Source organism: Alligator mississippiensis, chromosome 11 (assembly GCF_030867095.1).
Source record: "Alligator mississippiensis isolate rAllMis1 chromosome 11, rAllMis1, whole genome shotgun sequence".
NCBI lineage: Eukaryota > Metazoa > Chordata > Crocodylia > Alligatoridae > Alligator > Alligator mississippiensis.
In genome coordinates, this window is record NC_081834.1 from 57,260,115 (window position 1) to 57,272,234 (window position 12,120).

At 52.0% G+C, this 12,120-nt stretch overlaps 1 protein-coding gene across 1 annotated transcript; it reads right to left on the reverse strand.

Annotated features, from left to right (window-relative positions):
- Window positions 1-1,860: 1,860 nt before the first annotated feature.
- Window positions 1,861-8,449, reverse strand: LOC102568644 (tubulin glycylase 3C). The gene is made up of 3 exons (XM_006273389.4): window positions 8,159-8,449; window positions 6,809-7,303; window positions 1,861-3,434 (listed from the first exon to the last, which is right to left on the reverse strand). The coding sequence occupies exons 2-3, from the start codon at window positions 7,269-7,271 to the stop codon at window positions 2,914-2,916; spliced, it is 984 nt and encodes a 327-aa protein (XP_006273451.2). The 5' UTR covers window positions 7,272-7,303; window positions 8,159-8,449; the 3' UTR covers window positions 1,861-2,913.
- Window positions 8,450-12,120: the final 3,671 nt, after the last annotated feature.

The window sequence follows — 12,120 nt, forward strand, 5'->3', positions numbered from 1 at the left end:
GTGTCTGACAAAAGTCCTCCCAAGGGGGTGAGTCAGTCCAGGGAGTGGGGTGGAGCCAATTGACCAGGGAGTCATTGAACAGGGACAGCAAACAGAGCTGGAGGTTGGAAGCCTGGTTCTCTGGTTCCTCCTCTTCCTCCCAGCAAACTATTTGCAAACTGCCCTGTTTGCTGTCCCTGTTCACTCGCTCTCTGGTCACTTGGGGAGTCTCCTTTGAGCTAAAGACACTTGTGGAAGTGCTTGAAGCTACAGCTGGGATAAATAGCTACCAGGTGTGGGTGTGACACACACCCAGCCTCAGTTTCCCACCTTTCACCCCTCGCTGGTGTCCACAGGGCTCTGCTTATTGGTACCTAAAATGTTCTCTGGAGCTTTGGAGCCCAATGAAGTCCATGAAATTGCAGTCAGTTTAGACTGGATGTCAGAAAGAACATTGTCACTGTTAGAGCAGGGAGGTGGTGGGATAGACACCTAGGGGACTTGTGGACTCTCCATCATTGGGGGTGTTCAAGAAGAGATCGTACAGCCACTGGTCAGGGATGATGTAGGTGTAGTGATGTCTGTGTTGTACTATGGGAATCTTCCAGGCTTCTGGGTTTCCTGGTTGCCCCCCACCCTACTTTGCTTTCTGCTACATGTGGCAGGCCCTCCATGTGTTTTTAAGCCTTCCCCAGAGCCATTGGGTGTTGGCTGCAGCCCAGGCTGGGGATGGTGACTGGGACGTGCCAATGCTTCTTTCCTGGGACAAAAGCTGGAGGATCCTGGCTAGAGTGTCTTGCCACTCCATTCAAGGTCAGACCAATTGCCATATTTGGGGTCAGGAAGGAGTTTTACCCCATAGTCATATTGGCATGGACTGTGGTGGGGTTTAGCTTTCCTCTATAGCAGGGGGCATGGCCTCTACCTGGGATCTCTTGAATGTATATTAACAACCTTTAACTGAAGCAGATGTTGGCTGCTGTGGTCCCCCTGCTTTCCCCGTGGCAGGTTTGAGTGTGATGCCCTGTGTTGCATCAGGGTTGATGGTAGTTTTATGAAGAGTTTAGAGTATGGATTTGTACAGGATGGTTTGTGTAGGGCTGACCCTGCTTCAGGCACAGGGTTGGGGTAGATGACCTCCGGAGGTCCCTTCCAGCCTGACTTCTCTAGGATTCTGTGATAACTTTTGAGTGTCACATTCAATGCAACCACGTTACAGACAGACCTGCCAGGAAGTGGCCAAGGAAGGGACAATTAATTTTTGGAGCTATTACTTATGTTTTCTCCTATCCTGTGTCTGCTCCAATGACCCTGCTTTAGGGCCGGGCCCATGTACTTCTCTCTGCAGAGTGCCCAGAACTATGGGCTCTGTAGGGATTGGGCATGGGTGGACCTGCCCCAGAATTAGGGACAAGGTCTGGAAACAGCAGAGGACAAGAACCAGAGTCTAAGGCCAAGATGCCAGGTAAGGACCACGGGGCAAGGTCCACAGGCAGAGCTAAAGCTGAGATGAAGAAACCAAGACAGACCAAGGCCTGGAGAGAGGCTTAGAGCAAGAGCCAAGGGCTCTGGTGGTGACCAGGCATGGAGCCCTAAGCACCACAGCTAATGCTCCCAGCACCTCGTCCCAAAGGCCGAGTGTGCCTGTGGTTACCAGAGCTCAGACGTGGGGGTTTCTTCTTCCACCACCAACTGCTCATGGGCCTGGGAGGACTGCACCACCTGTTAACCCCCTCGGGACAACTTCGTAGCAGGCACGTTGGCATAGCTCTGCTAGAAGTACCTCAGTAGCTCCAGGAGCTAAACATTATAGTCTACAGGGGGTTCAACAAGCAGGAAGGCTCTCTCCTTACCACCCATTACCGTTACAAGGCAGCCAGGTTTAGTGTGCAAAATCTGTTTATTAGCTAGGCTGTCAGGATAACATGGAAACATGACAGGCGAAGATTGAATATCTGCCATGATTGCTTGAGAGAAAATGTGCAGAAGCTTGTGCAATAGAAATGTAACAGCAACAACCGGAGCAACCTGAACACCTTTGAGCTAGAGGTGTTGCACTCATCTTGCACCCCAGGCTGGATCTAGACTGTGCGACTCGTTGCAGACCCGATACAGCCTGGGGCATGCAGCAGCAGCAGCTATAGCTTCAGCATGGGGTATGCGGGACAGCAACTGAGGGTCTGGGGCCACCACAGTGGTGACCAGCAAAGAAGCCAGAAGGCAACCAGGGCTGTATCAGCCTTCACTCACCCTTCTGCCACTGATCACCACACCTGCTGGGGTCAGATGAGGAAGTGGCAGACTAGAACCCCAGGTTCAATATCATGGCCTAATATGATATTGGATCAGGCAGCACAGGAGTCATGGGGGGAGGAGAGGGAACTGAGAGGAGAACCCACGCATGTCAGGTGCAGTGTCCATGTCTCCCTAATCCTTACTCCCCACCCTATCCCTGCACGTGCCCCATGAGTCCTCTTTTATCTGGGGGTTACCATGTTGGGTATCTGGAGAATCCATCAAAGAACCACTCGAAGCACAACTCAAAAGTGAGACAGCCTGAACACAAGATTGAACCTTGTTGTCCAAACACTTCCTCTTCTGGATCAGGGGTTTTTATAGGAAGGGGGAAAGAGTAAGCTGCTCCTGGCTGGCCACACCAGTTGCAGGGAGTGGGCAGGGAGCTAGGCCAAGATATTGGGTTCTGACCACCTAGGACTACCCTAGGGTCAGATGAGGAAGTGGCAAACTAGAGGCCCCAGGTCTATGGGTGCTGGCCAGGAACCCCCATATGATGGCCTAATACTTTTGTAATAAAACTGTTTGCCTTTCACCTCATCCTTTTCTTCCAGTGTTGACTTCTGGGAATCATGCTGTTGTTCAAATGTTTGTGTTGCTTTCCCTGGGGTTTGAAGTCCTGGTCCTATGGCTTATCACCTACAAAAACTTGTCCACAATGCCTTTTAGTCGTCTCACCTGCTTGGTTTTTTCTTCTCCAGCAGAGCACCCAAAGTACATGGCTCCTTCTTTTCCCAGCTGCATCATGGACTGCGAAATCTCATTTAAAGTATCCCAGATATCGTCGTGGTTGGAGTCGTTCTGGATGCTATTGACCATCTGAACAAGCAAACTCAGCAGGCTGTGGTATTCTTTCACCACTTCCTCTTTCTCGTTCACTTCTGAAAACTTCTCTCTTTCCCGGTCCATCTCTTCGCTGATCCTCTGCTGGTCTCTGTGGTCATTTCTTATTTCTTCCTTCTGTTTCTCAAAGGCATCAACTTCCTGTTTGAATTCTGAGACCTTGTCTTCTAATTGGCGGATGGATACCTTCAGCTCCTGCACCGCTTTCTGGGTTGCGTACAGAGATGCCTGAAAACTCGCGGCCAGGACACTCAGCAAGATGGCAACCTGGTTATCCCGGCTCAGTTTGAGGGCATCTCGAAGGTATTCTATGGAAACTATATCAAGACAAGAAACAGGATTTTACTTAATTGACCAATGTCTTATAAAACACCCAACCTGGTGTCTGGAGACATTTGGGGTGGGGGAGTAGGGCCAAGAGAGGGGAGATTGCTGGGACAGGCAACCAGTGCTGGATTGAGGAGCAGCTGAGTGGTGCAGTTGTACCCGCTTTGATGCCTGCTCTACCCGGACCATCAAAACCAGCTGCCTGGGAGAGACAGTGGCAGTAGCGTTTCTATTGAGAGAGCACTGAGGGAATCAATTGACTTCACGACTCATATAACATACCTGATTCCTTCTAATTTCTCTTCACTCCACACGTGTGAATGACACTCGCCTTTTAAATGGTCTTGATGTTCCACTTGTCAAACTATCCTTTCTTCTGCACTGTTGCTGTTTGTCAGCCAACCCTGTGAATGTCTCTCTTCTATTTGACAGCCCTGCAGGCTGTTTTAAGATCTACCTTAAAAGCTCAACTCAAGTGTGGTTAGACTAACTGAGGTGTAAAAATGACTAATGGTAAAGTATTGGAGGCACTGTTAAGAAGCACAAGATTGTATTTTCCAAATCTGAATAAGACATGCACATTTAACTAGGAGGATGAAACACTCTCTATTGACTATTTCTGGTTAGTTGGGGAGTTTAAGAGCAGGTTAGATAAACACATGGGATGGTTTAGTCAGGGAAGATCCTGCTTTAATGCACTTCTGAATCCCTTTCCAACCGTATGCTTTTAAACATAATATATAATCTAGCAAATTAGAGCATGTTCCAATAGAGTTATATATATTTTGGCTTTAATCTTAAACTGTATAATATAACTCTAGGCCCCTAGCATATTAGGCAAGCTTCTAGTTTCCCTTTAGCTGGAGAAGAATGTGTCATGTTTCTGTATGTGATGATGCACCGCATCATCTTCACCCCACTTTAAAAATCCTAGATCCACCTATGCCTGTAGCTCAGTTGTCTTGTAGTATCCTTCTTCCCCATGAGGCAGGCTCCCTAGCCAGACTACAACTCCAAGGATGCACCTGGGGTACACACTCCCCCTCACCAAGAAATGAAGCAGGTATGGCCCCAAAGGAGGCGTTCTCTGTTTTAGCAGTCTAGCATAGAGAAGATTCAAAGTTCAAGGCCCCCAGAGAGTATTTCGGGCTCACAAACTTGTTCAAAATACAGTTCAAAATCTTTTTATATTTTTCTTATATACGCTAGTTATAAATATTAACTTTTTCTTAGGAAAAGCTGATTTTTTTTGTGTGGAAATGTCTTTTTACCAAAACTGTCATTTCAGTATATTCCCATGTTTTCTCACACCGACAAATGAGAAACATTTTTTTTTTTTTGTAAGGCAAAATAAAGATTTGTGTTTGAGTTGTGGAGAAAGAAAGAGTTGCATACAGCAGGGGCAAAGCCTAATCACGCTACTCCCTTTCTGGTTTAGGCCAAAGCTGCACTTTTAACTCTTTCATGGCTGAATTTGTCAGCAGCTCTTGGCTGCTTTGCCAAAAGCTGAAACGCTAGCTGCTGCTGAAGACTGGAGTCCATGGGTGGACCTTGATGTTGAAAAGAGCTAAAAACAGTCTGCAGGGCTATGAAATAGGAGAAGGGAGACCAGGAGCAGCTACATTGCAGCTTATGCAACAAAAAAGCTGAAGAAAGGGTAGCTAGATTCGTGGAACATCAAGACCATTAAAAAGGAGAGAGTTATTATGACCTGATGAATGAAGAGCAATTAGCAGGAAACAAGCAGGTTCTAATGGGCCATGAAGTCAATTCAATCCCTCAGTACTGCCTGAACAGAAAAGGCTAATTTTGGAGGGGGGAAGTTTCATGTAATATGCAAGTAAATATGGTAATTTAGGATATAGTCAGACCTGGTGTGGCCAGCAGAAGCCATCTTTCCCATCATGCAGGAGTTGCTCACAACTCTAGAGGTGTCCCCTGGTTCAGTACCTACCCTGGAGGCTGTCTCCCTCCAAAACCTCCATCACAATTCCCCCCTCTTCACATAGGCTGAGGGCAACTCCATCTCAGCCCTGGGCAACTTTGCAGGGGTTGTAAATGAAAGGATGGCAGCTGGAGAGATTTCCCCCAGAAATATCCAACCTGAGATTTAGTGCCAGTAGGAAAAGAAAGAGCAGAGTCGCTGCTAGAGGCAGAGAGCTGGGTGCAGCAGACACGTGTGGGGCAGACAGATGATTCCCAGGGGCCCCTCTGATGATAACCAGCCCCAAACCTATCCAGAGGTGCCAACCTATTGATCCCAGAAAGCTTCAAAAGAGCTATGAGGGGAAATCCTGAGGAATTCAGCCCCCTCTGGACAAGCCCATTCCCAAAAGCAGAGTCAGGGATGATGCTTACTTTAATTTTGAGTATTAACACCTTCCTCCTAGGTCTCAACCCCTGGCAGGGACCCTCTCGGGTCTGGAAACTATCTGTGGTAGCCCACAACGTTCCTGTATTCACTGGTGGGTAAGTGTTGCGTGTCCTCTATGGTGCCTGACCACTGAGCCCTCTACGGTGCCTCACTCGGCAGCAGCTCTGGCTACCGCCCTTGGTGTGGTAGTTCCAGTGATCAAGCTACACGCACCTACAGGCCAGTGTCACAAGTAACGTGCTACCACAGGGGTTGTCAACGGGGGGTACGCATACCCCTAGGGGTACTTAAAAATGTAGTGGGGTGGGGGGCTCCCACTGCTGTACACCCTGGCAGAGGCCTGCCCCCCCCCAATCTGTGTGCAGCGCAGAGGCGGCTGCAGCTGCCCCGAGAGTGGTGCGATGCCATGTGCCTCACACCTCTGAGCTGCGCTGCACCCCCTGCCTACCTGGCAGTGGGACGTACAGAGCATTACACCACTCCCGTGGCAGCTGCAGCAGTGTGTGCAGTACCCAGCGTGCAGCAGCAGCTGCCTTTTCCCCACACACTGATCAGGGCAGGCATGTGCCCCCCAGGCCTCTGCTGGGGTGTGTGCAATGGCAGGAGCCCCTCCTTCCCCTCCACCCCCAAGACCCTGGACAAGCTGCATGGGCTCCAGTTGTCCCACAACCTGGCCCCATTTACCTCATCTCTGCCCCTGTCTATGCCCTCACCACGGGGACCTCTTCTGCCCCCCCAAGGCCCTTTCCCCTCCCCCACAGTCTTACTGGCAGGTGGGGCGAGGAGGCGCATGCGTGCATGCGTGTGTGTGCTCAGGCCCCCCAGGTAATTTTAATAAAAAGGGGTACATGAGCTGAAACTTTGAGACAGGAGGGGTGCACTTGTTAAGGAAGGTTGAAACCCCCCCGTGCTACCAGACATGGGGGAACAGTCTGGTGACCCAACACCACCCCATGGGAAGGCCACAGCCCAGCTGTGCTCGGCACCTACCAATGACAGTGTAAGCAAGCAAGACCACCAGGATGAAGTTCCTTTGGACTTTCTCACACTTCTCCTTCTTCTTCACCTTCTTCAGCTGCTCCCTCACCTCGTGCAGGTGCCACTCAGCCGTGCCAAGCATGCTCTGGGCTTTTTCCATCATCTTCTTGGCCGATGCCAAGGTGATGTTCAACTGACCAATGTGCATTTCCTTCTCCTTCTCTTCATCCTCCAGCCTTTTCCTCTGGAGCAGTAGCTCCTTTTTCTGCTCCTTCAAGGTATCCAGGTGCTCTTTGGACTTCTTCTCTGCAGCCTCCAGCTTATTGGAGGCACAGACGATGTGCCTTTGCTTGTCCTGACCCATTCCCATTGAGTCACATTGCAGGCATTCAGCAAAAGACACCAGAGAGCACGCCCCAGCCGCGATGGCGCATTCTGGGCACTCCTTTCTCAGTCTGCAGGTTGCGGGAGCCATGGCAGCTGGGCCAGAGGCAGGGGATGTTCAGCCTGCAGAAGGGAGAGGTCTGTCAGTGCCGTGAACAAGACAGAGAACATGGGGGTTCCTTCGCTCGCTCGTTTTCACGCCATGTATCCCACAGTGGGGCCTGGAAGGGCGACTCTGCCTGCACAAAAGCCTTGCAATGCCTGTTAACTCATTACAATCCTTTTGTGCCCTTCCTGTGTTTGAGAATTCAAATTTCCCCTACCAAGGATTGGAAAACTGGCGAATGCAGAGCAGAGGTGTGATTTTTGTGGCGGTTATGCCTGTCCCTTGCCTCTGAAAGCCAACCCCTGAAGCCAGCTCTTCAGCTGACGTGAATCAGTGGAGCCCCCCCTCACTTTCCCCCTTGAAAAAACCCAGGGGAATCCACGCTCGGACCTCGGTTCCTTCAGGGTAAATCCCGAGTGATCCAGTGGCATCACGCGCCCGGTTCTAATCCGGGATACTTCAGTATAAACCCGGAGCAGCCCCCTCTTGACTGGGGTGTGCCTGCTGCATCATAATGGAGACGCGGATCTAGCCCCTGGGATCTGTCATCATGAATGCCGACTGCCTGGCAGCTGTCCTGACTGCCGTCCTGCTCCAAAACAGACCAGTTGGAGCCCAGTGTAAATGCAGCCCACCCCTGCCACCGGAGATCAAGCACATGGATTAATCCAGCCCAGAATCCACCCCAGCACCTCCCCAGATCGGAGCAGCAGAGTCAGTTTATCCAGCAACGCCCAAGTCCCCAGCACCGAAGCAGACCCATGAGCTCTGTCTTTTGGGGCCCAGCCCAGCTTTGCCTGGCACCTCTGTGGGTCCCTCTTCTCCTAAGTGACTAAAAGAGCTGTGAAATGATCCCACTCTCCCTTCCTTACCTTTCTGTCTGCTTGGTCCTCTTCTCTTCGGTGACTGAACTCCATTGTGACGTCGGTGGGAGGGGGGGTTTATACCAGGCTTTGCTGACGTGCTGGTGCCTCAGCGTAACATCAGACGAATCATAAAACTCCACGGCCCCCCGATCTTCCCGTTGGTGAACACCTTCAATTTCTCATCGAGAACTGGAGCACTAACCCCCTGTGCACCTGCGCAGTATCTAGCTGGGACGATACCATCCTGCCTTCCCAAATCCAGCTGGGAATGAGCTCCTTCATTGCAGAATCCAGGGTCCTATGTGCCAAGCCCTTCACCAGACAAGACTTCCCTGCAGCTCAGGCTCTGCCCCCACCCAAATATCCTTCACCTGCCACATAGCTCTTGTGTTGCAGGGACTACCAGCTGGCATTAACTTGGTGTTACAGCCCAGGCACAGCTCCACGATCTCACAGAGGGACTGCGCATTGCTCTGTTCAAGGCCACTGGGTGCTTCCGTTCTGGGTCTGTAATTCTCTCTAAGGGTGTGGGGAGGAAGAAGCTGGGTGACACCAGTAGGGAGGGGGCTCTGCACATTCAGGGTGAGGGGAGTGGGCAAAGGGCATGGAGATGGGTGTCCAGGCTGGTGCCATGGACCAGCAGGAGCTGGAGCGAGGGCAGGCCAGGCTGGCACAGAGACAGGGCCTGTGGAGTGCAGGGTGCTGAGGAGGCCAAGACAGAAAGCTTGAATGTGATGCCCAGTGCAAGCCTGTGTGTGGGGTGGAGGGATCCTGTGCATGTGTGTGGATGGGGCATGTAGGTGTGTGTGTCTGTGTGTGTGTATGTGTGGGGAATTTCTATGTGCATGCATGTGGGTGGAAGGGGAACCTGTACAGGGAGGGGGATTTAGAGTGTGTGTGTGTGTGTAGAAGGAGCCCATGTGTGTGTATGGAGCCCATGTGTATATGTGTGTGCAAGAGCGGGAGTTCTTGTGTGTGCATGTGTATGTGTATGTGTGTGGAGTGCACGTCTATGTGGATAAGAGGGGGAGTCTGTGGGGGAGCCAGTGTGTGTGTGTGAGTGTGTATGTGTGTGCCTGTCTGTGTGTGTATAGGAGGGGGAACCCATGTGTGTGTGGGGGGGCAAGCCTGTATGTTTGTGTGGGTAGGAGGGGGAGCCTCTGGGGCAAGAGGAGCCCACATACTTGTATATGTAGAAGGAGGATGCTGTGTGTGTGAATGTGTGTGTGTGTGGAAGGGGAAGCCTGTGTGTGGTGTGCATGCGTGTGTAGCCCATGTGTTTGTCTTTGTGTGTATGTGTGTGTTTGCATGTGTAAAAGGGAGAGTCCATGTGTGTGTGTAGGAAGGGGAGCCTTTGTGTGTATGTGTGTGGGGTGCCCGTGTGTGTGTGTGTGTGTGTGTGTGGCTAGGAAGAACGCTTGTGGGGAGAGTGTGTGCCAGTGTGTGTGCATATGTGTTTATGCATGTGTAGGAGGGGGAACTTCTGTGTGTGTGTGTGTGTGTGTGTGTGTGTGTGCATATCCTGTTTGTGTGTGTGTGTTTGGGTGTGTGGGTGTGTGATGGTACATGTATGCATGCGTGTGGGGAGCCTGTGGACACTCTGGGGACTTTGGCACCTCCTGGCATGAGACCCCAGGTCCCGTGTGCACGGGCTGGGGCAGGGGGCTGCAGGACCGAAGGCAGCAGGGCCTGGGGCTGGGGGGGCCGAGGCAGGCACTTTGGCTGTGGGTGATGGCCACAGGCTGGGTGTGAGAGGCAAGGCACAGGCCATGGGGCCGGGAGGACACTGGTGGGACTGAGCCTGCTCTCCAGCGGGCACTGTTGGCTGCCACCCTGCAACGGGGCCTGTGGGCCCTGATCTCTCCTTGGCATGAGCTGCACCAGCCCCTGCCAGGCAGCGGTGACTGGCACCAACGACCTGGCACAGGGGGGCTGAGTGTGAGGGAGACCGAGTCCAACCCTGCCCACTGAACCGGTGGCAATGGGCATTGGGACATGCCTCTCACTCAACCACCTGGCTGGGCAGGGGTCCCCACCACCTCTCAACCGACAGGCATTGAGCAAGCAGCTTCTCCCTCACACCCACCCTGGCAGCCAGAGCCGGAGAGAGACGAAAGCCCATGAGTTCTTAGGACAGGACAGGGGGCCAGTCTGTCTGTCCAGCCATGCGCTCATCATCCCCCTTTCCCCATCGCAGAGCAGAAGCCTTAGCTGCATTTCAAGCCGCCTCGCCCAGCTCCCACGGCTGCCAGGGCCATGGTGCTGTCACCCCCCAGCCCAGGCCTGGTGCCCCCAGGCTCCCTTGGGGATGAGCCTCTCTTCTCAGCCGGGCCAAGGGCTACATGCCCCTCCTGGGGGAGACATGTTCTGCAGCATGGATCTGGGGCAGGAGGGAGAGCCCAGAGCAGTCAGAGATGGGCCCTGTGAGAGGCCAAGTAGACATGGGGCAGGAGGGGCTCTGAGGATGGGGGAGGCAGGGGCTTGTCCCCCAGGAAGGGAGGTGCCAGCACCCGCCAGCCTGTGCATCAGGCTGGGACTCCAGGGACTTGGCGCCTGCTCCCAGCCCTGCCACCGATCTACCGAGTGACCTTCGACATGACCCTTCCCTTCCCCATATCTCAGTTTCCCTTCCCATTCTCCTTCTGAGCTGCTCCTCGGAGCAGACCCTGTCTCCCAGTGCGTGTCTAGGGGCCAGAAAGCCCTTCTGGCTCACTCATCATAAGAAACAGGGGGAGACCACAAGGAGAGGCAAGTGGAGGGGAAGGCTGGGGGGGTTTGGCCACCAGGTCTTGGGAGCAGTGGGTTGAATCACAGATGGGGAGGGTGCGAAGAGGGGCTGAGGAGCAGAGGGCTGATTAGGGCTGCAGCTGCAGGCATGTGTGAGGAAGCCAGGTGGCTGGGTCTGCGTTGGGCAGAGCTAAATGCAGAGCTGCAGCATTTGTGATGCAGGAAGTGAGAAAGCAGATGATTTCCTGCAGAGCGGCAGCAAGGCGGGAAGTGGGGGTTGTTCATGGAAATACTGCACAGAGACCCAGAGCTCAGCTATTCACATCAGTTGTGGTTCTCATGCACAGGAACCAGAAGCATGGGCAGATGTAGGATTTTGGAAAGGGCGGGGGGACAATCATCACAAAGAGAACCTGGCACATATTTTTTGCCATTTAAAAAGGAATTAGAAGCTTTGCTAATATGAATCATAGAAAACGAGGGTTGCAAGAGACCTCAGGAGGTCACATTTAGTCCAACCTCCTGCTCAAAGCAGGATCATTCCCAACTAGATCAAGAGTCAAGGCTTTGTCTGGCCAGGTCTTAAAAACCTCTAAGGATGGATACCGCTTCCAGTGCTTTACTACTGTCCAAGTCAGAAAGTTTTTTTCCTTGTATCTAATCTAAACTTCCCTTTCTGCAACTTGAGTCCATTGCTCTTTGTTCAGTTATCTGCCACCACTGAGAACAGTCCAGCTCCATCCTCGCTGGTGAGAAAGTCAGGCAGCTGGGCCATACCTAGGGCAGAGTTATGAGCAGAGCTTCAGTGTTTGCAAAACAGGAAAGATGAGGATGGAAGATTTCCTGTGGGGGTTTCCACAGAAACACTGCAAGTAGAGTTCAGAGATTCATTTTGCATGTGGTTCTTGCTCACAGCCAGGGCCTGGGAGCATGGGTAGTCCTAGGATTTTAAAAGTGGGGGGCAGATGCTGTGATGATCATCACATATAGAACACAGCATATATTTTTCTCCAGTTAAAAAGAAATTAGGATCTCTGCTAAAATGCTAGGGGCCTAGAGCTGTCTTATTCAGTTTAATATCAAAGTAAAAATAAATATAATGCTGTTGAAATGCACATCATGAATGCACATTTTATGAACCAACAGTGCCTTTCTTGCAAAAAAGGATAACAGCACATGGGGTTGTATTAGTAGGAGCGTTGCCAGCAGATCAGGGGAAATGATTCTTCCCCTCTACTTGG